The sequence below is a fragment of the Oncorhynchus mykiss genome, chromosome 17, assembly GCF_013265735.2.
Source record: "Oncorhynchus mykiss isolate Arlee chromosome 17, USDA_OmykA_1.1, whole genome shotgun sequence".
Taxonomy (NCBI): domain Eukaryota; kingdom Metazoa; phylum Chordata; class Actinopteri; order Salmoniformes; family Salmonidae; genus Oncorhynchus; species Oncorhynchus mykiss.
The window spans coordinates 86,499,283-86,512,226 of NC_048581.1; the positions used below are offsets into that span (position 1 = coordinate 86,499,283).

Here is a 12,944-nt window from a genome sequence, read left to right on the forward strand (position 1 = left end):
AAATAGTGTGGTCTACAGCTTATCATGAGGTACTCAAACTCAGGCGAGCAGTACCTTGATATTAGAGATTGAGCACCAGCTGTTGTTAACAAAGAGAGACACACTTCCCCTCTTGAGCCGACGCTGCCGTTTCTGTCCTGCCGATGCAAAGAAAAACCAGCTAGATGTAAATGATCCATATCCTTGTTCAGCCACGACTACGTAAAACACAGAATATTATAGTTCTTCAGGTCCCGTTGATAGGATAGTGTCGAACGGAGCTCATCCAGTTTATTCTCCGGTGATTGTACGTTCGCCAGTAGAACGGAGTCTAGAGGCAGTTTTATGTACTTGTTATGTAGTTTTGTCAGGGTTCCGGTACGTCGCCTGTTTTCTTTTCCGAGTCTCTGGGATCGGGGTCTGGTCCGGGGTGAGCAGTATGTCTGCTGTTCTGATGTTTCGGGTCATCATCGCAAAAAAAAAAAAAAAAAAAAAAAAAACACACAAAATAGCCAGTAAAAGCAGCTGCTCAACATTGCAGCGCGATTCTATATCACTCCAGTGTTAATCTGCAAAATTGTAATTATTCGCCTACCTCATGCCTTTTGCACACATTGTATATAGACTCCCCCTTTGTTTTCTACTGTGTTATTGACTTGTTAATTGTTTACTCCATGTGTAACTCTGTGTTGTCTGCTCATACTGCTATGCTTTATCTTGGCCAGGTCGCAGTTGCAAATGAGAACTTGTTCTCAACTAGCCTACCTGGTTAAATAAAGGTGAAATAAAAAAAAATAAAAAAAAATCTACAGGTGATCTATTTATTATGAACGACAGGGAGGTTTGTCTCCCAGAGAGATAACACACTGTTCTTTATCTATGGTGTCTCCAGTCTATTCCCTAGGCTATGATAGGAGCTAGCATGACAATGAGATAATAATGCCAATACAACCTCTGAGTTTATGGTTGTGACCCGATGTGTTGTCGAGTTTCTTACTGTGAGGTAAGTGGACAAGTCAGATAAGTTGAGTTACTTGAGTACGTTCTGATAGTGGGGTGGTAAATCTCTCTCTCTCTCTTTCTCTCCCCCATCCTCCCTCTCCTCTCTCCTCCTCTCCTCCCCTCTCTCCCAACCCCATCCTCCCTCTCCTCTCTCCTCCTCTCCTCCCCTCTCTCCCACCCCCATCCTCCCTCTCCTCTCTCCTCCTCTCATCCCCTCTCTCCCACCCCCATCCTCCCTCTCCTCTCTCCTCCTCTCCTGCCCTCTCTCCCATCCCCATCCTCCCTCTCCTCTCTCCTCCTCTCCTCTCCTCTCTCCCACCCCATCCTCCCTCTCCTCCTCTCCTCCCCTCCACCCCCATCCTCCCTCTCCTCTCTCCCACCCCCTCTTCTCCCTCCCCTCCTCCCAGGTATGTTACTGCTACTGCTGGCGTTCTTTGCCTTCCTCCACTGCTGGCTAAACGCCTTCGCTGAGATGCTACGCTTTGCAGACAGGATGTTCTATAAGGTATAACTTCCACACACACACACACACACACACACACAAACATACACACACACACACACACACGCACACACACACACACACACACACACACACACACACACACACACACACACACACACACACACACACACACACACACACACACACACACACACACACATACAAATAGTCTACACGTGATACCTCTGAAACACACTGTCTATTTGTTATAATCAGACCAGGAAAAACTCCTGGCACTATTTAAAATGCTGTAGAACCAAATTAAATAATTTTCATCCTTTTTGTTCTGCAGGACTGGTGGAACTCGACATCGTTTGCCAATTACTACAGGACCTGGAACGTGGTGGTTCATGACTGGCTTTACTACTATGGATACAGAGATTTTCTCTGGGTAACTATCTCCGCTAAATATCACCCTAAATAAGCCCCAAATCTCATACAGACCCACTACTGGAGCCAAGTTCCAGTATTAGCATCGAAAACAGAATATATTCAAGAGATTTAAAAAATAATAATAATGATAATCTAAGAGATGAAATGGGATTGACCGTCCACAACCCTGTTAAACCCTGCTTGTAAAAAAAAAAAGAGCTGACCTACTCTAACACTTAAAAGGCTTAAAAAACGAGAAATGAGGTAAAAAGGTTCAAAATGACTTAATCTATTTTAAAACTGCAGAGTAAGTAAAACCATTAGCTGTAAAAAAAAGATTGGAGGAAATACAGCAGACACACAGGTTAAAAAGACTTGCTCCTTCAATGAGGTAAGAGCATGTGCACCTGTGTCAGAATGAACGACCCTATGAGCAATGGGGAAAAAGTACTCAGTTGTCATACTTGAGTAAAAGTAAAGATACCTTAATAGAAAATGACTCACGTAAAAGTGAAAGTAAAAGTGAAAGTCACCCAGTAAAATACTACTTGAGTAAAAGTCTACAAGTATTTGGTTTTAAATACACTTAAGTATCAAAAATAAAAGTAGAAATCATTTCAAATTTCTTATATTAAGTAAACCAGACGGCACAATTTGTTCTTGTTTTTACTCATTTACGGAGAGCCAGGGGCACACTCCAACACTCAGACATAATTTACAAACAAAGAATTTGTGTTCAGTGAGTCCGCCAGATCAGAGGCAGTAGGGATGACCTGGGGCCTCATTTATATAATGGACGTGATCTCGTCTTCCAGAACGTTTGCTTTTCTCTTTAGGTCCATGGCTATTCCTGACTAAACCCTCATTTGTGTTAGCATTCTGGAAGGGGAAATCACTGACTGTAAGGAACGTTCAGGTGCCATCTATTTTCAGTTCATTTGAGATTTATAGATGACAGGTGCGTAAGTTACAAACGGGCTTCTTAGAACCTGCGTAAGCAAGGTTATTTATGCTCAGTATCTTTTATGAATCCAACGTAAGCACGAAAGCATACATTTTTTTTATTTTATAAATGAGGCCCCAGGGATGTTCTCTTAATAAGTGAGTGAATTGGACCATTTTCCTTTCCTGTTAACCATTCAAAATGTAATGAGTACTGTTGGGTGTCAGGAAAAAAAGTATGAAGTTAAACTTCATTATTTTGTTTAGGAATGTAGTGAATACTGTAGTGTAATGTAGTGAAGTAAAACTCAGTTGTCAAAAAATATAAATGGTAAAGTAATGTGCAGATACCCACAAAAACACAACTTAAGTAGTACTTTAAAGTATTTTTACTGAAGTACTTTACACCACTGCCAATGAGAACACAGTAACAATTATAATGACTGCACGGCCAGGCACGACTCCAACACCATCATTACGTTTGCCGATGACACAACGGGGGTAGGCCTGATCACCGACCACAACGAGACAGCCTATAGGGAGGAGGTCACAGACCTGGCTGTGTGGTGCCAGGACAACAACCTCTCTCTCAACGTAACCAAGATAAAGGAGATGATTGTGGACTACAGGAAAAAGAGGACCGAGCACCCCCCCCCCCATTTCTCATCGACAGGGCTGGTGTAGAGCAGGTTGAGAGCTTCAAGTTCCTTGGTGTCCACATCACCAACAATCAAACATGGTCCAAGCACAACAAGACAGTCGTGAAGAGGGCACGACAAAACCTATCCCAACCTCAGGAGACTGAAAAGTTTTGGCATGGGTCCTCAGATCCTCAAAAGGTTCTACAGCTGCACAATCGAGAGCATCCTGCAACTGCTCGGTCTCTGACCGCAAGGCACTACAGAGGGTAGTGCGAACGGCCCAGTACATCACCTGGGCAAAGCTTCCAGCCATCCAGGACCTCTCCAGACTATTTCCAGTGCCCCCCCCCTCCCCCCTCTTTACACCACTGCTACTCTCTGTTGTTATCATCTATGCATAGTCACTTTAATAACTCTACCTACATGTACATATTACCTCAACTAACCGGTGCCCCTGCACATTGACTCTGTACCGACACCCTCCTGTATATAGCCCCGCTATTGTTATTTTACTGTTGCTCTTTAATTACTTGTTACTTTTATCTCTTATTCATATCCGTATTTTTTGGAAACTGCACTGTTGGTTAGGGGCTCGTAAGTAAGCATTTCACTGTAAGGTCTACACCTGTTGTATTCGGCGCATGTGACTAATAAAATCTGATTTGACATGAAGACAATTAGCATTTTGCTGTGTGCAATTGGAAATGAGTGCAGGCACAGATTCTCCACTGTACGTATTAACAGCCTCTTCCTCTCTTATGGAACGTTTGAATGGCAAATTAACAGAAAGACAGAGACATTACAGTGACTTGCTTCACGGGTAAAGAAGTTGCTTTAAAATGAGTCTCGGTAGAAGTGAAGGTTTTTTTTTTTATAGGGCGAGACAAAGTGTCTCAAACGATACCCTATGACCTACGTCAGGTTAATGGTTGTACACTGTAAAGGGAATGAGGTGTCATTTTGGACACACAACTAGTGTCATGTTCATTGTGTATGTCCACTCGTCCCTGTGACCCTGTCCAACCCCTAACCTTTGACCTGTAACCCGTGACTGTAGCTGTCCAGGAGGAAGTTCCGTACGGCGGCCATGTTGTCGGTGTTCGTCGTGTCGGCCTTGGTCCATGAATATGTCTTCACCCTGGGTTTCGGATTCTTCTACCCAGTAATGTTCTGTCTCTTCGCTTTCTTTGGAGGTGAGTCACACACACGCACACCTAACACACACACCTAACACACACACACCTAACACACACACACACACACACACACACACACACACACACACACACACACACATAACACACACACACCTAACACACACACACTCATAACACACACACACATAACACACACACACATACACATACATAACACACACACCTAACACACACACACACATAACACACACACACATACACACCTAACACACACACACACAACACACACACACACACACCTAACACACACACACATAACACAAACAGACACCTAACACACACACACACCTAACACACACACACACATAACACACACACACACATACACACACCTGACACACACACACACCTAACACACACACACACACACACACACCTAACACACACACAAATAACACACACACACACACACACACCTAACACACACACAAATAACACACACACACACACCTAACACACACACACACATAACACACACACACACACACATACCTAACACACACACACATAACACACACACCTAACACACACACACCCAACACACACACACATAACACACACACACACACCTAACACACAAACACATAACACACACGACACAAACACAAACACACGATCGCACGCAAACACACACACACACACACACACATGTTCTGCCTCTGCACTGTCATCAGAGATGATCCAGAGTCATAGACTATATTGGCCAGTTTCCCAGACATAGATTAAGTCTAGTCCCTTTAATATGCATTCAGGAATGACTCTGTGATTATACACTGTAACTTGAAATGATTTGTTTTGACAACTCTCTCTCTCTCTCTCTCTCTCTCTGTCTCTCCACCTCTCTCTCTCTCTCTGTCTCTCCACCTCTCTCTCTCTCTCTCTCTCCATCTCTCTCTCTCTCTCTCTTTCTCGCTCTCTCTCTCTTTCTCGCTCTCTCTCTCTCTCTCAGTGGCGTTCAACTTCACTCTGAACGACAACAGGAAGAGTCCTGTGTGGAACATCATGATGTGGACCTGTCTGTTCATTGGACAAGGGGTCATGGTGTGTCTGTACTGCCAGGAGTGGTATGCCCAGATACACTGTCCTCGCACTGGGGTAGGAATCACCCACAGACATTATATACCATATGTTTACATATATTACGCTGGGATACGTATCACAGCTAGATAACTATGAACGATCCAGTACAACCGTATGAGACATTAGCCAACGCTCATAGAAATCCCCATTAATCCACTAAATGATTCACATTTCCTCTTGCTGCAGGATTAGAAAACACTGCAGTACAACGTTATGATAACACTGCAGTACCCAGTACCACGTTATGATAACACTGCAGTACCCAGTACCACGTTATGATAACACTGCAGTACAACGTTATGATAGTACTGCAGTACCCAGTACCAAGTTATGATAACACTACAGAACTGCAGTACCACGTTATGATAACACTGCACAACTGCAGTACCACGTTATGATAGTACTGCAGTACTGCAGTACAATGTTATGATAACACTGCAGTACCCAGTACCACGTTACGATAACACTGCAGTACTGCAGTACAACGTTAGGATAACACTGCAGTACTGCAGTACCACGTTATGATAGTACTGCAGTACCCAGTACCACGTTATGATAGTACTGCAGTACCCAGTACCAAGTTATGATAACACTGCAGTACCCAGTACCACGTTATGATAACACTGCAGTACCACATTATGATAGCACTGCAGTACCGCGTTATGATAGCACTGCAGTACTGCAGTACAATGTTATGATAGCACTGCAGTACCACGTTATGATAGCACTGCAGAACTGCAGTACAATGTTATGGTAGCACTGCAGTACCACGTTATGATAGCACTGCAGTACCACGTTATGATAACACTGCAGTGCCACGTTATGATAGCACTGCAGTACCACGTTATGATAACACTGCAGTACTGCAGTACAATGTTATGATAGCACTGCAGTACCACGTTATGATAGCACTGCAGAACTGCAGTACAATGTTATGGTAGCACTGCAGTACCACGTTATGATAGCACTGCAGTACCACGTTATGATAACACTGCAGTACCACGTTATGATAGCACTGCAGTACCACGTTATGATAGCACTGCAGTACCACGTTATGATAACACTGCAGTACCACGTTATGATAGCACTGCAGTACCACGTTATGATAACACTGCAGTAAAACGTTATGATAACACTGCAGTACCCAGTACCACGTTATGATAACACTGCAGTACCCAGTACCACGTTATGATAACACTGCGGTACCCAGTACCACGTTATGATAACACTGCAGTACCCAGTACCACGTTATGTTAACACTGCAGTACCCAGTACCACGTTATGATAACACTGCAGTACAACGTTATGATAACACTGCAGTACCACGTTATGATAGCACTGCAATACCCAGTACCACGTTATGATAACACTGCAGTACCCAGTACCACATTATGATAACACTGCAGTACCCAGTACCACGTTATGATAACACTGCAGTACAACGTTATGATAACACTGCAGTACCACGTTATGATAGCACTGCAATACCCAGTACCACGTTATGATAGCACTGCAGTACCCAGTACCACATTATGATAACACTGCAGTACCCAGTACCACGTTATGATAACACTGCAGTACAACGTTATGATAACACTGCAGTACAATGTTATGATAACACTGCAATACCCAGTACCACGTTATGATAACACTGCAGTACCCAGTACCATGTTATGATAACACTGCAGTACCACATTATGATAACACTGCAGTACCCAGTACCACGTTATGATAACACTGCAGTACCCAGTACCACGTTATGATAACACTGCAGTACCACATTATGATAACACTGCAGTACCACATTATGATAACACTGCAGTACCACATTATGATAACACTGCAATACCCAGTACCACGTTATGATAACACTGCAGTACCACGTTATGATAACACTGCAGTACCCAGTACCACGTTATGATAACACTGCAGTACCCAGTACCACGTTATGATAACACTGCAGTACCCAGTACAACGTTATGATAACACTGCAGTACCACATTATGATAACACTGCAGTACCCAGTACCACGTTATGATAACACGGCAGTACAATGTTATGATAACACTGCAGTACCCAGTACCACGTTATGATAACACTGCAGTACAACATTATGATAACACTGCAATACCCAGTACCACGTTATGATAACACTGCAGTACCCAGTACCACGTTATGATAACACTGCAGTACCCAGTACCACGTTATGATAACACTGCAGTACAACATTATGATAACACTGCAGTACCACATTATGATAACACTGCAATACCCAGTACCACGTTATGTTAACACTGCAGTACCCAGTACCACGTTATGATAACACTGCAGTACCACATTATGATAACACTGAAGTTCAGCAGTACCACGTTATGATAACACTGCAGTAAAACGGTATGATAACACTGCAGTACCACGTTATGATAGCACTGCAGTACCACGTTATGATAACACTGCAGTACCACGTTATGATAACACTGCAGTACCACGTTATGATAACACTGCAGTACTGCAGTACAATGTTATGATAGCACGGCAGTACCACGTTATGATAGCACTGCAGAACTGCAGTACAATGTTATGGTAGCACTGCAGTACCACGTTATGATAGCACTGCAGTACCACGTTATGATAACACTGCAGTACCACGTTATGATAGCACTGCAGTACCACGTTATGATAACACTGCAGTAAAACGTTATGATAACACTGCAGTACCCAGTACCACGTTATGATAACACTGCAGTACCCAGTACCACGTTATGATAACACTGCGGTACCCAGTACCACGTTATGATAACACTGCAGTACCCAGTACCACGTTATGATAACACTGCAGTACCCAGTACCACGTTATGATAACACTGCAGTACAACGTTATGATAACACTGCAGTACAATGTTATGATAACACTGCAATACCCAGTACCACATTATGATAACACTGCAGTACCCAGTACCACGTTATGATAACACTGCAGTAAAAAGTTATGATAACACTGCAGTACAACGTTATGATAGCACTGCAGTACCCAGTACCACGTTATGATAACACTGCAGTACCCAGTACCACGTTATGATAACACTGCAGTACCACATTATGATAACACTGCAGTACCACATTATGATAACACTGCAATACCCAGTACCACGTTATGATAACACTGCAGTACCACGTTATGATAACACTGCAGTACCCAGTACCACGCTATGATAACACTGCAGTACCACGTTATGATAGCACTGCAGTACCACGTTATGATAACACTGCAGTAAAATGTTATGATAACACTGCAGTACCCAGTACCACGTTATGATAACACTGCAGTACCCAGTACCACGTTATGATAACACTGCGGTACCCAGTACCACGTTATGTTAACACTGCAGTACCCAGTACCACGTTATGATAACACTGCAGTACCCAGTACCACGTTATGATAACACTGCAGTACCACATTATGATAACACTGCAGTACCACATTATGATAACACTGCAATACCCAGTACCACGTTATGATAACACTGCAGTACCATGTTATGATAACACTGCAGTACCCAGTACCACGCTATGATAACACTGCAGTACCCAGTACCACGTTATGATAACACTGCAGTACCCAGTACAACGTTATGATAACACTGCAGTACCACATTATGATAACACTGCAGTACCCAGTACCACATTATGATAACACTGCAGTACAACGTTATGATAACACTGCAGTACAACATTATGATAACACTGCAATACCCAGTACCACGTTATGATAACACTGCAGTACCCAGTACCACGTTATGATAACACTGCAGTACCCAGTACCACGTTATGATAACACTGCAGTACAACATTATGATAACACTGCAGTACCACATTATGATAACACTGCAATACCCAGTACCACGTTATGTTAACACTGCAGTACCCAGTACCACGTTATGATAACACTGCAGTACCACATTATGATAACACTGAAGTTCAGCAGTTTCACGTTATGATAACACTGCAGTACCACGTTATGATAACACTGCAGTACCACGTTATGATAACACTGAAGTTCAGCAGTACCACGTTATGATAACACTGCAGTACAACGTTATGATAGCACTGCAGTACCACGTTATGATAGCACTGCAATACTGCAGTACCCAGTACCACGTTATGATAACACTGCAGTACCCAGTACCACGTTATGATAACACTGCAGTACCCAGTACCACGTTATGATAACACTGCAGTACCACATTATGATAACACTGCAGTGCCAAATTATGACAACACTGCAGTATCCAGTATCACATTATGCCAGCACTGCAATACTGCAGTACCCAGTACAACGTTATGATAGCACTGCGATACTGCAGTACCCAGGACAATGTTATGATAGCACCGCAATGCTGCAGTACCCAGTACAACGTTATGATAGCACTGTGATACTGCAGTACCCAGTACAACGTTATGATAGGACTGTGATACTGCAGTACCACGTTCTGATAGCACTGCAATACTGCAGTACCCAGTACAACGTTATAATAGGACTGCGATACTGCAGTACCCAGTACAATGTTATGATAGCACTGCGATACTGCAGTACCACGTTCTGATAGCACTGCAATACTGCAGTGCCCAGTACAACGTTATGATAGCACTGCAATACTGCAGTACCCAGTACAACGTTATAATAGGACTGCGATACTGCAGTACCCAGTACAATGTTATGATAGCACTGCGATACTGCAGTACCACGTTCTGATAGCACTGCAATACTGCAGTGCCCAGTACAACGTTATGATAGCACTGCGATACTGCAGTACCACGTTCTGATAGCACTGCAATACTGCAGTACCCAGTACAACGTTATAATAGGACTGCGATACTGCAGTACCCAGTACAATGTTATGACAGTGTTGCCAATCCTCGTAAAATACATTAATCTGACTGTGGTGCAAATACACAAAGTAGTCTCTCTCTGTTTCAGTCTTTCTCTGTCCTCGTCACTTTCCCACTAGTCTCACACGCAATCAAACACCCACACGTCGTCACACACACACACGCGTGTGTCACACACACAGTTTCACACTCACTCACGCCCGTATGCACACACACACACACACACACACAAACAGGTCACACGTGTTAGCGTGTGGACATGGATATTTTTTATCATTTCAAACTGAATAAATATTACTTTTTGTTTAAACAAAGCAGAAAATCTGATGTTTCTATGTCAAATGGTTTAGTTATATTTCAGTCTTCTGTGATGTATATAAAGTGTAATATTGGGACGCAAACTCAAAACATAACACATTTCAACTCTGTATCTGACATGGCACAGGCGTCTTCTTGTTTTAAGTGTGTGAGGTGTATACTTTTCTTTCAAAGTAGATGTATTTAAAGACCACCAAGAAACACTCTGTGTAACCCGGATTTAGCCCACTGCAGTAAATTAAACCACAAAAACAGTGGCAATGCTCTTCTAAACGGTGTCTTTGTGTGTGTGTGTGTGTTTATGTGTGTGTGTGTTTATGTGTGTGTGTGTGTGTGTGTGTGTGTGTGTGTGTGTGTGTGTGTGCGTGCGTGCGTGCGTGCATGTGTGTCTGTGTGTGTGTGTGTATGTGTGTGTGTGTGTGTGTGTGTGTGTGTGTGTGTGTGTGTGTGTGTGTGTGTGTGTGTGTGTGTGTGTGTGCGTGCGTGCGTGCGTGCGTGCGTGTGTGTGTATGTGTGTGTGTGTGTGTGTGTGTGTGTGTGTGATCTCTCAACAGGCTAGCTTCTGGGAGTTGGTGACACCCCGATCCTGGTCCTGCAGCAACTAGGTCTGAAACTACAGCACTGAGTTGCCTGCCTCATCCAGGGGTTGAGACATGGGCTGAGTCTCAATAGTAAACCCAGCTGTTCCACCCTCCACATTGAACTTGGTGTCAGGGGACAAACTCCGTTTGTAAACCTTGCCTTTGATCCTTGGCTAAAACAGGCATCCCTTTGAGAGTGTTATTCATTGATAGAATCCTGTCAGGAAACCAGATCTAACGTGGAATATAAACAGAGGTAGTAGTTGAAAACATGCTTACTGTTTGGATGGAACATGTACGGATGGATTGTGTATCTATGGATGTGTTTAACTGTACTAGCTGTACTAGCGGGGACAAAAAGGTCCTCACAAGTATAGAAAACAAACAAATGTTTTGATCAACTGGGGACATTTTGTTAGTCTCCACACGGTCAACTGCTATTTCTAGGGGTTTTAGGGTTAAGGTTAGAATTAGTGTTAGGGTTAGAATTAGTTTCAATTCAGGGTTAGTTTTAGGGTTAAGGTTAAGGTTAGGGTAAGGGTAAGGGTTAGGGTTAGGGTTAGGGTTAGGGTTAGGGTAAGGGTTAAGGTTAAGGTAAGGGTTAGGATAAGGGTAAGGGTAAGGGTTAAGGTTAAGGTAAGGGTTAAGGTTAGGGTAAGGGTTAGGGTTAGGGTTAGGGTAACGGTTAAGGTTAGGGTAAGGGTTAGAATAAGGGTAAGGGTTAAGGTTAAGGTAACGGTTAAGGTTAGGGTAAGGGTTAGAATAAGGGTTAGGGTTAAGGTTAGGGTGAGGTTTAGGGTTAAGGTTAGGGTAAGGGTAAGGGTTAAGGTTAGGGTTAAGGTTAGGGTGAGGTTTAGGGTTAAGGTTAAGGGTTAAGGTAAGGGTTAGGGTTAAGGTAACGGTTAAGGTTAGGGTAAGGGTAAGGGTAAGGGTAAGGGTTAGGGTTAAGGTTAGGGTTAGGGTAAGGGTAAGGGTTAAGGTAAGGGTTAGGGTAAGGGTAAGGGTTAAGGTTAAGGTTAGGGTGAGGTTTAGGGTTAAGGTAAGGGTTAAGGTTAAGGTTAGGGTGAGGTTTAGGGTTAAGGTAAGGGTTAGGGTAAGGGTTAGGGTTAGGGTTAAGGTTAGGATGAGGTTAGGGTTAGGGTGAGGGTTAGGGTTAAGGTTAGGATGAGGTTAAGGTTAGGGTGAGGATTAGGGTTAAGGTTAGGGTTAGGGGTTAGGGAAATAGGATTTTGAAATGGACTGAATTGTGTGTCCCCACAAGGTTAGTTATACAAGACTGTGTGAACTGAAATGGCATGGACAGCATTCTGTATTACCTAGGTGTTAGGGTTAGGGTTAGTAACCCATTCTGTATTACCTAGGTGTTAGGGTTAGGGTTAGTAACCCATTCTGTATTACCTAGGTGTTAGGGTTAGGG

General features: G+C 43.3%; 1 protein-coding gene across 1 annotated transcript in view; it reads left to right on the top strand.

Annotated features, from left to right (window-relative positions):
• soat2 (sterol O-acyltransferase 2) overlaps positions 1–12,072 on the top strand; it is a 44,229-nt gene extending 32,157 nt beyond the window's left edge. The window contains exons 11-15 of the mRNA XM_036950863.1: positions 1,389–1,486; positions 1,779–1,877; positions 4,499–4,634; positions 5,608–5,753; positions 11,501–12,072. Coding sequence (XP_036806758.1) covers positions 1,389–1,486; positions 1,779–1,877; positions 4,499–4,634; positions 5,608–5,753; positions 11,501–11,551 — 530 coding nt within the window. The 3' untranslated portion in view covers positions 11,552–12,072. The remainder of the gene's footprint in view (positions 1–1,388; positions 1,487–1,778; positions 1,878–4,498; positions 4,635–5,607; positions 5,754–11,500) is intronic.
• The last annotated feature ends 872 nt before the right edge of the window (positions 12,073–12,944 follow it).